We start from the raw sequence: 15368 nt of genomic DNA on the forward strand, positions 1-15368 counted from the left end.
CACATACATCTTGGTAGCTCAATGAAGAGTGTTTCTCCACAGAGTCAGCTGGGGATGAGTCAGCAGAAGGTCCAGCAGAGAGTCCAGGAGAGAGAAAAGGTGCTGAAGGAGCTCCAACAGGCTGTGGAGTCTCTCAAGGTGAGTATTATTATTGACCAGAGGAGATGCACCATTTCACTTCCCTCCTCCAGGCAGTCAGTAAGAGAGAGAGGGCACTCTCCAGTCCCACTGTCTGAGTCCCACTGTAGGTAACATGCTGTCTGGGTTCCCAGTTAGAGAGGGAATAGACTTATTAAAATGGAGCCTTCTCTCTCTCTCTCTCTCTCTCTCTCTCTCTCTCTCTCTCTCTCTCTCTCTCTCTCTCTCTCTCTCTCTCTCTCTCTCTCTCTCTCTCTCTCTCTCTCTCTCTCTCTCTCTCTCTCGCTCTCTCTCTCTCTCTCTCTCTCTCCTAACAGCATTCTGCAAAGGCAGCAGTGGATGACAGTGAGAGTATCTTTACTGAGCTAATCCGCTCCATGGAGAGAAGGTGCTCTGAGGTGAAGGAGCTGATCAGAACCCAGGAGAAGGCTGAAGTGAGTCGAGCTGAAGGACTCCTGGAGCAACTGGAGCAGGAGATAGCTAAGCTGAGGAGGAGAGGTGATGAGCTGGAGCAGCTCTCACACACAGAGGATCACATTCATTTCCTTCAGGTAACTATACTGCCTTGTTACGCCTATAGATGATATTAAAATAAAGTTACAGTAATGTGAAACTCTCTCTCTCACTCATTCTCCCTATCTCCCTCTCTCTCTCTCTCTCTCTCTCTCTCTCTCTCTCTCTCTCTCTCTCTCTCTCTCTCTCTCCCTCCCTCTATCTCTCTCTGTCTCACTCTCTTTCTATCTCTCGCCTCCCTCTCTCTCTCTCCAGAGTGATCGTTCTCTCTCCAGTCCCAGTGTATCTTCAGACTTACCCAGCATCGTTGTCGGTCCTCTTCAGTGCTTTGGAGATGTGAGTAAGTCTGTGTCTGAGCTGAGAGAGAAAGTAGAAGACCTCCTTAAAGGAGAATGGACCAAGATCTCCACTACAGGTGGGTTGTAAATACTAAGGCTGCATTTACACAGGTGACCCAATTCTGATCTTTTGCCCAATTATAGGTCTTTTGACCAATCAGATCAGATATTTTGCCAGTAATTGGGCAAAAGATCAGAATTGGGCCGCCTGTGTAAACGAAGCCCATTACTTAAATACAAAAACTCTTAACTTTCTTAACTATTGTATGAACTATTTATATCATGTTACCACTGCTCACAAACCAAATGTCCCTCTGGAGACAATAAAGTTTGATCGATTGATTATAATAGCATCAACTTATTCTTATTAAAGGTCCTACAGCCATCAAATACAGCATGAAATTGTCATCCTGTGTCCTCCTGTCTCTCTGTCTCTTTCTAGGAATGGCCGGTCGTAACAACCACAGCTCCCAGATGAAAGCTGCCCTGCAGCAAGACGACCCCATGGAGGACAAGGACAGGGGTCAGGGGGTCAAACGCCGCCCAAGCAGCGAGTTCCCTGTTGGAAACCTGGTCGACATTGACGACACTCCGGTCACCAAATCACCGCACGGAGACAGTGAGAGAGAAAGAGATGGAGAAAGGGAGAAAGAGGGAGGAAGACAGAGACAGAAAGAGAGGGAAAGAGAAAGAGAAAGGGAGAAGAAGAGGGATGGAGGAAGGGAAAGACAGATGGAGGGGGCGAGGGAAGGAGAGAGGGATGGAGGAAGGGAAGGAGAGATGGAGGGGGCGAGGGAAGGAGAGAGGGATGGAGGAAGGGAAGGAGAGATGGAGGGGGCGAGGGAAGGAGAGAGGGATGGAGGAAGGGAAAGAGAGATGGAGGGGGCGAGGGAAGGAGAGAGGGATGGAGGAAGGGAAGGAGAGATGGAGTGGGCGAGGGAAGGAGAGAGGGATGGAGTAAGGGAAAGAGAGATGGAGGGGGCGAGGGAAGGAGAGAGGGATGGAGGAAGGGAAGGAGAGATGGAGGTGGCGAGGGTAGGAGAGAGGGATGGAGGAAGGGAAGGAGAGATGGAGTGTGCGAGGGAAGGAGAGAGGGATGGAGTAAGGGAAAGAGAGATGGAGGGGGCGAGGGAAGGAGAGAGGGATGGAGGAAGGGAAGGAGAGATGGAGTGGGCGAGGGAAGGAGAGAGGGATGGAGTAAGGGAAAGAGAGATGGAGGGGGCGAGGGAAGGAGAGAGGGATGGAGGAAGGGAAGGAGAGATGGAGGGGGCGAGGGAAGGAGAGAGGGATATAGGGTTGGAAAGAGAGAGGGGGAGAGAGGGAGCGAGGGCTGAGGAGGAGAAGAGGTCGTGCTGCTCTCTCTCTGAGCTGAAGAAACTCCCTAAGTGTTACGTGGAGCTGGAGCCACTGTCCTTCAGCAGAACTCACACCGTCCTCATAGATGTAAGACTCTCTGACATCGCTCTGTCTGGTTTGAATGACTGTGTGTCTTTTTTTGTTTGTGATTATGGAGAGAATGAGGAGGAGGAGGTAGAGAGAGATCGTTAAAACAGCTCAATAAAAAATATCGTATTTAAAGCGACAGAGTGAACTGGATCTTTTACACCAGAAAATAAACTACAAGGAGTTTTGAAATCATTGCTTTCTCTCACAGATCATTCATGTCTCTCTCTACCTTCCCTATTCAGGTGAATGAGATCCACCCTAAATCGACATTAAAAGCTCAGTCTGGACAGCATGTGTGGCACAGTGACTTTGTTAAGATGCCATGCTCACCAGAAAGCCTCATCAAGACTGGATCGGTGGGTTCATTGATTGATTCATTTACTGATTAATTTAGACATTATTTGTCGATTGATTGGTTCATTGAATGCTTCGTTGATTGGTCAGTTGGTTGATTGATTGGTTAGTTGCTTGATCAGTTAGTTGGTTGATTGGTTATGCATTATTTGTCGATTGATTGGTTTATTGAATGTTTGGTTGATTGATTCATTGATTGATTGGTTTGTTGGCTGAATTATTGATTTTTAGTAGGTTGAGTGGTTAGTTGGTTGAGTGGTTAGTTGGTTGAGTGGTTAGTTTGTTGATTGGTAAGTTGGTTGAGTGGTAAGTTAGTTGATTGGTCAGTTGGTTGATTGATTGGTTAGTTGCTTGATTGTTAAGTTGGTTAATTGGTTAGTTGCTTGATTGCTTATACAGTATTTGTCGATTGATTGGTTTATTGAATGTTTAGTTGATTGGTTAATTGATTGATTGGTTTGTTGGCTGAATTATTGATTTGTTAGTAGATTGCATGGTTAGTTGGTTTAGTGGTTAGTTGGTTGATTGGTCAGTTGCTTGAATGGTTAGTTGGTTGATTGGTTAGTTGGTTGATTGGTTAGTTGGTTGATTGGTTAGTTGGTTGATTGGTCAGTTGATTGATTTACTTTTCCCAGGTAATCAGCTTTGAGCGAGGTCGGTGGGAGGTGGTCTTTAAACAACTGGATAGTCTGGCCAAGAAGACCACTGCATCAGTGGGTGACGTAGAGGTACGACACAAACACACACACACACACTCATTTACATTTACATTTACGTCATTTAGCAGACGCTCTTATCCAGAGCGACTTACAAATTGGTGCATTCACCTTATAGCCAGTGGGATAACCACTTTACAATTTCTTTTTTTGGGGGGGTGGGGTGGGGTAAGGGGGGGTAGAAGGATTACTTTATCCTATCCCAGGTATTCCTTAAAGAGGTGGGGTTTCAAATGTCTCCGGAAGGTGGTGAGTGACTCCGCTGTCCTGGCGTCGTGAGGGAGCTTGTTCCACCATTGGGGTGCCAGAGCAGCGAACAGTTTTGACTGGGCTGAGCGGGAACTGTGCTTCCGCAGAGGTAGGGGAGCCAGCAGGCCAGAGGTGGATGAACGCAATGCCCTCGTTTGGGTGTAGGGAATGATCAGAGCCTGAAGGTAAGGAGGTGCCGTTCCCCTCACAGCTCCGTAGGCAAGCACCATGGTCTTGTAGCAGATGCAAGCTTCAACTGGAAGCCAGTGGAGTGTGCGGAGGAGCGGGGTGACGTGAGAGAACTTGGGAAGGTTGAACACCAGACGGGCTGCGGCATTCTGGATGAGTTGTAGGGGTTTAATGGCCCATGCAGGGAGCCCAGCCAACAGCGAGTTGCAGTAATCCAGACGGGAGATGACAAGTGCCTGGATTAGGACCTGTGCCGCTTCCTGTGTAAGGCAGGGTCGTACTCTCCGAATGTTGTAGAGCATGAACCTACAGGATCGGGTCACCGCCTTGATGTTAGCGGAGAACGACAGGGTGTTGTCCAGGGTCACGACAAGGCTCTTCGCACTCTGGGAGGAGGACACAACGGAGTTGTCAACCGTGATGGCGAGATCATGGAACGGGCAGTCCTTCCCCGGGAGGAAGAGCAGCTCCGTCTTCCCAAGGTTCAGCTTGAGGTGGTGATCCGTCATCCACACTGATATGTTTGCCAGACATGCAGAGATGCGATTCGCCACCTGGTTATCAGAAGGGGGAAAGGAGAAGATTAGTTGTGTGTCGTCTGCGTAGCAATGATAGGAGAGGCCATGTGAGGATATGACAGAGCCAAGTGACTTGGTGTATAGCGAGAATAGGAGAGGGCCTAGAACTGAGCCCTGGGGGACACCAGTGGTGAGAGCACGTGGTGCGGAGACAGCTTCTCGCCACGCCACTTGGTAGGAGCGACCGGTCAGGTAGGACGCAATCCAAGAGTGAGCCGCGCCGGAGATGCCCAACTCGAAGAGGGTGGAGAGGAGGATCTGATGGTTCACAGTATCAAAGGCAGCAGACCGGTCTAGAAGGACAAGAGCAGAGGAGAGAGAGTTAGCTTTAGCAGTGCGGAGAGCCTCCGTGACACAGAGACGAGCAGTCTCAGTTGAATGACCAGTCTTGAAACCTGACTGGTTTGGATCAAGAAGGTCATTCTGAGAGAGATAGCAAGAGAGTTGGCCAAAGACGGCACGCTCAAGAGTTTTGGAGAGAAAAGAAAGAAGGGATACTGGTCTGTAGTTGTTGACATCAGAGGGATCGAGTGTTGGTTTTTTGAGAAGGGGTGCAACTCTCGCTCTCTTGAAGACGGAAGGGACATAGCCAGCGGTCAAGGATGAGTTGATCAGCAAGGTGAGGTAAGGGAGAAGGTCACCGGAGATGGTCTGGAGAAGAGAGGAGGGGATAGGGTCAAGCGACAGGTTGTTGGGCGGCCGGCCGTCACAAGTCGCAAGATTTTATCTGGAGAGAGAGGGGAGAAAGAAGTCAAAGCATAGGGTAAGGCAGTGTGAGCAGGACCAGTAATGTCATTTGACTTAACAAACGAGGATCGGATGTCGTCAACCTTCTTTTCAAAATGGTTGACGAAGTCATCCACAGAGAGGGAGGAGGGGGGGAGGGGGAGGAGGATTCAGCAGGGAGGAGAAGGTGGCAAAGAGCTTCCTAGGGTTAGAGGCAGATGCTTGGAATTTAGAGTGGTAGAAAGTGGCCTTAGCAGCAGAAACAGATGAAGAAAATGTAGAGAGGAGGGAGTGAAAAGATGTCAGGTCCGCAGGGAGTCTAGTTTTCCTCCATTTCCGCTCAGCTGCCTGGAGCCCTGTTCTGTGAGCTCGCAATGAGTCATCAAGCCACGGAGCTGGATGGGAGGACCGAGCCGGCCGGGAGGATAGGGGACATAGAGAGTCAAAGGATGCAGAAAGGGAGGAGAGGAGGGTTGAGGAGGCAGAATCAGGAGATTGGCGGGAGAAGGATTGAGCAGAGGGAAGAGATGATAGGATGGAAGAGGAGAGAGTAGCGGGAGAGAGAGAGCGAAGGTTGCGACGGCGCATTACCATCTGAGTAGGGGCAGAGTGAGTAGTGTTGGAGGAGAGCGAGAGAGAAAAGGATACAAAGTAGTGGTCGGAGACATGGAGGGGAGTTGCAGTGCCCCTATTATCCTAACATTTCCTAACATGCCTCCTCATGTTAACTTGGGTTTGGGGTAACAGTTAAGGTAGGGGTTAGCATGTTTGACCAGTACTGTGTAACTATGATCTTCATGTTTCTCTCCACTTAGAAAGCCATAAAGAAATACAACCCAAAGTATGAAAACCAATGGTCCTTTGATGCCCTGCACACCTTTGTTCAGGTCAGTTACAAGTTCACTGTGAATGGTCAACACTCTCTAATGGTGTTGTTGTGTATAATTAAGCAATAAGGCATGAGAACCCAGGATTATCGTCTGAATAACTTCCGATTAAGGCCTGACACGGAGCGGAGGGCCTGGGTGTTATTCCTAATAATTCCCGGGTTCGAGGGCCTTATTGCTTTTGTAAAACGGTTACCAACAAAGATGAATGACATGTTTTAATTGAAAAAGTATTTATTTCATTCTTCCACCAGACATTATAGTCCAGGCAAAATCCACTGTGGGATTCTGAAGTTGCTAGCCAAACAAGCTGGTTCTCCATTCCAAATGTTCTAAGCAAAAAAGGTTGCCATGAAGGCTAACTACTTCTCCTTTGCTAGCTAGACAACTAAGGCCTAGATTCAATCAGATCAAGCGTTAACCGGCGATAGCAGACACCTGCATTGCAGATGTTTGGCGGTGTCGGATGTGGAACTGGGTTGGAGCCATCAAATTGGTGAGCAGCTGCTCTTGCGATCATTGTCACACCCATCCCACTCGCGTTTAGAACGAGAAAGTGTAGTCTATATAGAAATAATTACGCTCAAACTGAAAAATCATTCAACAAAATATTTATGATTTCTATTATCCTAATTGAGGTGTAGATTACATCTCACATTCCAGTGTTCGAACTTGTAAACAAGGCTGCATGGGATTGCAACCTGATCTCAGAGCATTTCGTGTTATTCCGTAGGTAAATCCAAGACACTCCATGTAGTATGATATGTTACGTTTCGGATGGTATGTATTAATTTGTGGATGTCCATCACCCATTTCGTATCAAATCAAATTGTATTTGTCACATGCGCCGAATACAACAGGTCTAGTAGTCCTTACCGTGAAATGCTTACTTACAAGCCCTTAACCAACAATGCAGTTTTAAGAAAAATAAGAGTTAAGAAAATATTTACTGAATAAACTAAAGTAAAACAATAAAAGAGCAACAGTCCGGGTAGCCATTTGATTAGCTGTTAAGCTAATACCCCCAAGCTGTCTCATGGCTTGGGGGTAGAAGCTGTTAAGAAGCCTTTTGGACCTAGACTTGGCGCCCGGTACTGCTTGCCATGCGGTAGCAGAGAGAACAGTCTATGACTAGGGTGGCTGGAGTCTTTGGCTATTTTTAGGGCCTTCCTCTGACACTGCCTGGTATAGAGGTCGTTGGATGGCAGGAAGCTTGGCCCCATTGAAGTGCTGGGCGGACGCACTACCCTCTGTAGCGCCTTGCGGTTGGAGGCCGAGTAGTTGCCATACCAGGCAGTGATGCAACCAGTCAGGATGCTCTCGATGGTGCAGCTGTATAACTTTTTGAGGATCTGCGAACCCATGCCAAATCTTGTTCAGTCTCCTGAGGGGGAATAGGTATTGTCGTGCCCTCTTCACGACTGTCTTGGTGTGTTTGGACCATGATAGTTTGTTGGTGATGTGGACACCAAGGAACTTGAAGCTCTCAACCTGCTCCACTACAGCCCCGTCAATGAGAATGGGGAAGTGCTCGACCCTCCTTTTCTTGTAGCCCACGATCATCTCCATTGTCTTGATCATGTTGAGGGAGAGGTTGTTGTCCTGCCACCACACTGCCAGGTCTCTGACCTCCTCCCTATAGGCTGTCTCATCGTTGTTGGTGATCAGGCCTACCACCGTTGTGTCATCGGCAAACTTAGTGATGGTGTTGGAGTCGTGCTTGGCCACGCAGTCATGGGTGAACAGGGAATACAGGAGGGAACTAAGCACGCACCCCTGAGGGGCCCCCGTGTTGAGGATCAGCGTGGCAGATGTGTTGTTGCCTACCCTTACCACCTGGGGGCGGCCCGTCAGGAAGTCCAGGATCCAGTTACATAGGGAGGTGTTTAGACCCAGGGTCCTTAGCTTAGTGATGAGCATTGAGGGCACTATGGTGTTGAACACTGAGCTGTAGTCAATGAATACTGATATGATACTGTATGTTACAAATTACAATTCGTATATTTTGTGTTACGAATTTTCAAAAAGCACAATATGTTACAAATTTGCAAAACTTGTTATATGTTAGAATTTGCTAAACATACAATATGTTATGAATTTTCTAAAAGTACAATATGTTATGAATTTTCAAAACATATGATATGTTACGAATTCTAGCTAGGTGGCTAGGTGCTAATGTTAGCTAGCTCGCTAACGTTAGCTAGGCTAGTGGTTAGGGTTAGGAGTTAGGGTTAAGTTTAGGAGTTTGGTTATAGGGTTGAGGTTAGGGTTAGCTAAAAGGGTTAAGATTATGGTTAGGTGAAGGTTTAGCTAAAATGCTAAAGTTGTCCATGATGAGATTCGAACTCGCAAACTTTGGGCTGCTAGATGTTCTCATTATACACTCACGCATCCACCCTGACCAACCACCCTACTTTCATTTTTGCGTTAAGTAACCATCTGTCTTATGTAATCATACCAAACGTAACATATCATACTAAATGGTTGTCTCGGATTTACATACAGAATTATTCGAAACGCTCTGAGACCAGGTTGGGGATTTCACTTAATACGACTCCATGCAACCATTGTCAATGTCCGCTTTAGGTATAATGTCAGGAACTACTTGTGCATTAGACAGCGCTAACGCAGTTCCACCTCTGACACTGTCAAAACAACCATTATGGATGTTGGCTAAAGTGGATCTGATTGAATAGAGCCCTAAAGCTAACACACAATCATATCAAGCAGCTGAAATTACAGCCAGCTATGTCCATTTTCATTTGTTTTACGTTTGTTTCTATTGCCATTTATTTTGATGTTTCCATTATAATGATCCTGATAAATGAATTGGCCTGGCTCAGAGAAGCTGTCAGTCTCGTCATGTTCAATCTCTCTATGGCACGGTGGAGATTGCAAAAAAATACTACATTGTTGCACAGGTTGGAGAGGCAGGCAGCAATGTTTAGACAAACCCCAGCTGTTGCAAACAAAATGATAGCCTAGTAGCATGGGAAAATAATGTCTAGACACTTTTTTCCATGGGAGATTAAGTTTATAAATTGCCTGGCTGGGCTGTGGGACAGTGGATGCACATTGATAATTCAAATGGAACTGTTAACAGGCATTACCCAGGGATTGTGGTGAATAACTCCCTGCAATCAACCAATCAGCATCCAGGACCCAAACAACCCATTTTACAATTATATATATTCTCCTCTCCCTCTCTCCTCTAGTTTATAATGATATATATTCTCCTCTCCCTCTCACCTCTAGGAAGCGCCTAAAGAAGAGAACTACTACACTTCTGTTTTTCCTAAGATAGCAGAGCTGGCCTCCAGACTGCCTCAGCATATCAAGAAGGTAACAACATAGGAACTGAATGATGTACACAATGTAGGCTACAGAAATAGTGCACTAGAGTACAGAGGTAGTGTACTATGGTACAGAGTTAGTGTACTATGTAGGGTACAGAGGTAGTGTACTAGGGTACAGAGGTAGTGTACTATGTAGGGTACAGAGGTAGTGCACTAGGGTACAGAGGTAGTGTATTATATAGGGTACAGATGTAGTGTACTATATAGGTTACAGAGGTAGTGTACTATGTAGGGTACAGAGGTAGTGCACTAGGGTACAGAGGAAGTGTACTATGTAGGGTACAGATTGTAGAGGTACTCTATGTGTCTTCCCTACTCAGTCTGTTAACATTTTTACATTTAACATTTTTGTCATTTAGCAGACGCTCTTATCCAGAGCGACTTACAGGAGCAATTAGGGTTAAGTGCCTTGCTCAAGGGCACATCGACAGATTTTTCACTTAGTCGGCTCGGGGATTAGAACCAGTGACCTTTCGGTTACTGGCACAACGCTCCTAACCACTAAGCTACCTGCCACCTGTTAAATGTTTGTGTGTGTGTGTGTGTGTGTGTGTGTGTGTGTGTGTGTGTGTGTGTGTGTGTGTGTGTGTGTGTGTGTGTGTGTGTGTGTGTGTGTGTGTGTGTGTGTGTGTGTGTGTGTGTGTGTGTGTGTGTGTGTGTGTGTGTGTGTGTGTGTGTGTGTGTGTGTGTGTGTGTGTGTGTGTGTCTAACTGTGTGTGTGTGTCTAACTGTGTGTGTGTGTGTGTCTAACTGTGTGTGTGTGTGTGTCTAACTGTGTGTGTGTGTGTCTAACTGTGTGTGTGTGTAGGCCATTCCCCTGCTCCAGAGAGGCCAGACTCATTCCATCACGTTGTCCCAGAGTCAGATAGCTTGTCTGCTGGCCAATGCCTTCTACTGCACCTTCCCCCACCGCAACTCCCCCAACCCCAGAGCAGAGTACAACAACTACCCCACCATCAACTTTAACAGGTCAGAATACACACAACAAACTCCACTGAGGACCCACACACATAGAGACAAACACTAAGTATTCCAACTTCAACAGATGATAACATGTGACCACTGTATCTCTCTGTGTTGTCAGTCTGTTTGGAAAGTGGTCTGAGAGGAAGAGAGAGAAGCTGAGAGCCATCCTTCATTACTTCCACACTGTCACAGACCAAGGTAAGTTACTACCACACACTACTATAGTCACTATAATGACTGGAATACAAGTACTGTAGTGTACTTTAGGGTACTATGTAGGTTACAGGAACCTATTTAAGACATAGTCTGATGAGTGTAGATGAGGAATACCCTCTGATAATAGTTGCTGTGGGAACCAGGTTTACCTGAGCTTTGACCCTTGTTGTTGTCATGACAGCGACCAGGCCCAGTGGACTGGTGACCTTTGAGAGGCGCTACATCAGCGACAGAGACATGCCCAACTGGAGGAGGTACACACACACACAGACACAGACACACACACACACACAGACACACACACACACAGACCAACTTAATTTGTCCCCTCTTCTATTTCTCTGTGTGTCAGTTGTAAGGAGACTGTTCCTAAACTCCACGTCACCTCAGCAGGCTGCATAGAGGAACAGGGAACAGGGATGCTACAGGTTGGTGACAGCTCCAGGCTTGTGTATGTGTGTGTGTGTGTGTGTGTGTGTAAAAAATGTTTTGTGTGTGTGGTGGTTTGTGTATGTGTATTAATGTGTGTGTGTGTGTAATGCTGGGGACATACTGAACTATACTTGAAGACCAGAAGTCCCCACAAGAATAGTAAACAAACAAACATTTGACCAACTGGGGACATTTTGTTAGTTGGGTTAAGGTTAGAGTTAGGGTTTGGGTAAGGTTTAGGGTTAGGGTTAGGGTTAGGGTTAGGATTAGGGGTTAAGGAAAATAGGATTTTGAATGGGACTGAATTTTGTGTGTGTATGTGTGTGTTGCAGGTGGACTTTGCCTGTAAGATGATAGGAGGTGGAGTTTTGGGCTCAGGTCTGGTTCAGGAGGAGATTCTGTTCCTGATGAACCCAGAACTCATCGTATCTCGACTCTTCACTGAGAGACTAGGAGACAACGAGTGTCTCTTCATCACAGGTGTGTGTGTGTGTGTGTGTGTGTGTGTGTGTGTGTGTGTGTGTGTGTGTGTGTGTGCGTGTGTGATCACAGGTTATACCTACCACCCTTTATAACTCTCCCCCTCTCTCTCTGTCACGTCTTATCTCTCTCTCTCTCTCTCTCTCTCTCTCTCTCTCTCTCTCTCTCTCTCTCTCTCTCTCTCTCTCTCTGTAGGCTCTCAACAGTTCAGTCAGTACAGTGGCTACAGCGACTCTTTTAAGTGGAAAGGGCCTCACAGAGACAACATTGAGAGGTGAGCACACACACACACACACACACACACACACACACTCACACTCACACACACTCACACACACACACTCACTAAAATCCCTGATTGCGCTGCCTGTGTTTGCAGGGATGAATGGCAGAGGCTACACAGGCAGATTGTAGCCATGGATGCTCTCCACTTCAGACACCAGAGAGAACAGTACAACATGAGACATGTCACCAGGGAACTCAACAAGGTGAGAGACAACCCTCCTCTCCTGTAGGGGACAGACTGCAGCTGATTAGTAGAATCAGGTGTGCTAGCTAGAGCAGGGCTGGAGATAAATCTGATGTCGGTGGTCTCCTGTGATATCCTCCCTCAGGCGTACTGTGGCTTTAAGGCAGGTGACAACACTCACCCAGACCTCCTTCCTGACATCGCCACGGGCAACTGGGGCTGCGGAGCCTTCAATGGAGACCCCAAACTTAAAGGTAGCCCTAACTGTTGACCCTGGCTCCTAACCCCCCAAACACTAACTCAACTCTACCCACAGGATATTCTACATAGACCCACTCTGAAAATTCACAGAAAATGATACTGTGATCTGATTGGTTGTTTTTACCCTCCCAGCTCTGATCCAGCTGATGGCTGCAGCCAGGGCTCAGAGGGGCATGGCCTTCTTCACCTTCAAGAACTTCAGTTTGGAGAGAGAGCTGCAGAACATGCACCACCTACTGGTCACACACAGAACTACAGTGGGTGAGTTAGTACACACAGAACTACAGTAGGTGAGTTAGTACACACAGAACTATAGTGGGTGAGTTAGTACACACAGAACTACAGTGGGTGAGTTAGTACACACAGAACTACAGTGGGTGAGTTAGTACACACAGAACTACAGTAGGTGAGTTAGTACACACAGAACTACAGTAGGTGAGTTACCATAGATAGTACACACAGAACTACAGTGGGTGAGTTACCATAGATAGTACACACAGAACTACAGTGGGTGAGTTACCATAGTACAGACTCAGAACTACAGTAGATGAGTTACCATAGATAGCAGACACACAGGACTACAGTGGGTGAGTAACTATAGCAACTATTAGACTACAGGAGGTGAAACCTGATCTGAAAGTCCTCCTTCCCTTCACTGTGTTTAGTCAAACCTCATATCCTCTTAGTGGCTGTGTAAATAAAGTTTGATTGATTGATTCCTCTCCCCTGTCTCAGGTAAACTGTATGAGTTGCTGGATGACTACTGTGCTGTGATACAGTTGGCTCACACACATGTGGACCTGTTTGACTGGATCAGGAACACCCTGAAGCACAGGAGTCAGCTGTGAGGACACATCTCAATCCTCTAAAGGAGCTTCCTTTCCTTGTCTCCTTTCCTTTTTAGCATTATTGAGATGCACCCCAGAGATAGAGTGGCTCTATGAATGATCTGTGGATAGAAACATGGTACAATTCCAAGTAGTGGTTGATTATGAATGTGTTTGTCTTTTCACTACTACACATTTCCTAAATCAAACTGAGAAGGTATACAGGGCTTTATAACTGATGCACACTGACATATTTAGTTAATAATATATAATATGCCATTTAGCAGACGCTTTTATCCAAAGCGACTTACAGTCATGTGTGCATACATTTTTACGTATGGGGGGTCCCGGGGATCAAACCCACTACTCTGGCGTTACAAGCGCCATGCTCTACCAATTGAGCTACAGAGGACCACCCAATGGAGATAGGGGTATGAACATGTGGGTGAGCAGTTGGGATGTATTCGATGTTTGTGTACATCTGTATGTTGGCGTGCATATGTGTATGTTTGTAATTGTTTGGGGAAAAAGTTAATGAATAAATTATAAATATAAAAGCATAATGCAACCTCAACACGCTTGCTAAATACCCCTATGGGCAGACCTGTACAATAATCAATTTGCTCTTTGCTCACCAATGGGCGTAAATCTTGTGATGTATTTAAATGATGGCTGTTCTGTCTCTCAGCGTCTTGCAGCAACACTGTTACCGAATTCTGTTCTCCTTAAATAAACTATAGACGTTTGCCATCGTTTTTAGAGCTCACCAACATTCACTCACTCACTCACTCACTCACTCACTCACACACACACACACACACACACACACACTCACCTTACACTCTTTCTGTGATGTATGTTCAGTATGTTCTTCTCTGGTAGTACAGTAAGATTTTACAAACAAACAAACAGGTAATTAATTCTGTGTCTTTTCTGCGGGGATTTTATGTGTGTGTGGGAGTGTGTGTGTCAGCCACAATGATCAAAGCAGTCAACATGCTCAAAAAAGCCACAGTGCTAATAACAGCGACAAATTAAAAAGTTAATTATGAAGAGGAATTTATTACTGGATTATAAAGCGGAATTTATTAATCATTTTATAAAAATAAATAATAATTCTAGAGTATTTTACACTACACTTCATGTTTATCACAGCAGGCTGCTGAGAGGAGAATGGCTCATAATAATGTCCGGAACGGCGCAAATGGAATGGCATCAAACACATTGATGAAGATTTTTTAGTAAACTATTGGATAAACAAAGTTAAATCACAGACGTTACGAACATATAGTCAGGATTCTCTGTTGCTAGGCAAGAACTTTAATGGTTCCTTTCACTGGGCTTGGGTGTGTGTGTGAAGTGGGGATCTGACCTAGGCTCGAATTGCTCGCTCTTACCTAATCCATGGCTGTCCTACCTTATCAGAGACTGAAACCAGACTGTTGCGTAATGCATCTCTCCTCAAACAAAGTAGAAAGAGCGGCGCCAGAGTTGAACAGAGTTTAGACTAATCATGAGTAATTATAGCATGACGGGAGGGAAGAGAGGAGTGGGTTTGGGTACGTTTGAGAGATAGAGTGTGGACCTGTCATGTCCAACAATCAATCTTCAGGTCAAGCCAGGGTGAGCCGGGGTTGAACAGAGTTGAAACTGAACATGATTGTTTTAGCTTGACAAGGGCGTGATTGATTGTAATAATATTGTTTCTAAACTGAATGAAAGTCAAATTTAGCCCTATCATAGACTAAGGATGTGGACGGAGCGGTAGAGAGAGGGAAACGGAAGATAATGGTGGGGGAACCTAAGGGCTTTTTAAAAAAAAAAATTTTATTTTATTTTACCTTTATTTAACTAGGCAAGTCAGTTAAGAACAAATTCTTATTTACAATGATGGCCTACACCGGCCAAACCCGGAAGACGCTGGGCCAATTGTGCGCCGCCCTATGGGATTCCCAATCACGGCCGGTTGTGATACAGCCTGGAATCGAACCAAGGGGGTTCTTTAAGCTAAGATGTATGTGAATATGATTATATAAACGGAGAGCTGAGAGGTAGAGGGGAGGTGCTCTGCAGATCATCTCGGCTTCCGATACTCTGTGTAACAAAGTCTATCTTGATTCTACAAAATCTCTGGAAGAACTTTGATTTTTATAGTATAGTGATAATATTCCACATCACCCTTCATCCAACACCTCACTAATGCTCTTGTGGCTGAATTGAAGCATGT

General features: G+C 45.9%; 1 protein-coding gene across 2 annotated transcripts; it reads left to right on the forward strand.

Annotated features, from left to right (window-relative positions):
* Window positions 1-1431: 1431 nt before the first annotated feature.
* LOC311128716 (poly(ADP-ribose) glycohydrolase-like) lies at window positions 1432-13896 on the forward strand. 2 transcript variants are annotated; one of them, XM_084160961.1, is made up of 16 exons: window positions 1432-1469; window positions 2300-2432; window positions 2678-2791; window positions 3425-3517; window positions 6063-6134; window positions 9390-9476; window positions 10299-10459; window positions 10575-10654; window positions 10854-10926; window positions 11025-11100; window positions 11437-11584; window positions 11780-11858; window positions 11964-12072; window positions 12199-12307; window positions 12447-12575; window positions 13050-13896. In XM_084160961.1, the coding sequence occupies exons 3-16, from the start codon at window positions 2753-2755 to the stop codon at window positions 13160-13162; spliced, it is 1368 nt and encodes a 455-aa protein (XP_084017087.1). In that variant the 5' UTR covers window positions 1432-1469; window positions 2300-2432; window positions 2678-2752; the 3' UTR covers window positions 13163-13896. The 2 variants fall into 2 exon arrangements, with proteins under 2 accessions (XP_084017087.1, XP_084017086.1); XM_084160960.1 differs by lacking the exon at window positions 1432-1469 and having other exon boundaries at window positions 2235-2432.
* Window positions 13897-15368: the final 1472 nt, after the last annotated feature.

The sequence above is a fragment of the Coregonus lavaretus genome, assembly GCF_964263955.1.
Source record: "Coregonus lavaretus genome assembly, chromosome: 4".
Lineage (NCBI taxonomy): Eukaryota > Metazoa > Chordata > Actinopteri > Salmoniformes > Salmonidae > Coregonus > Coregonus lavaretus.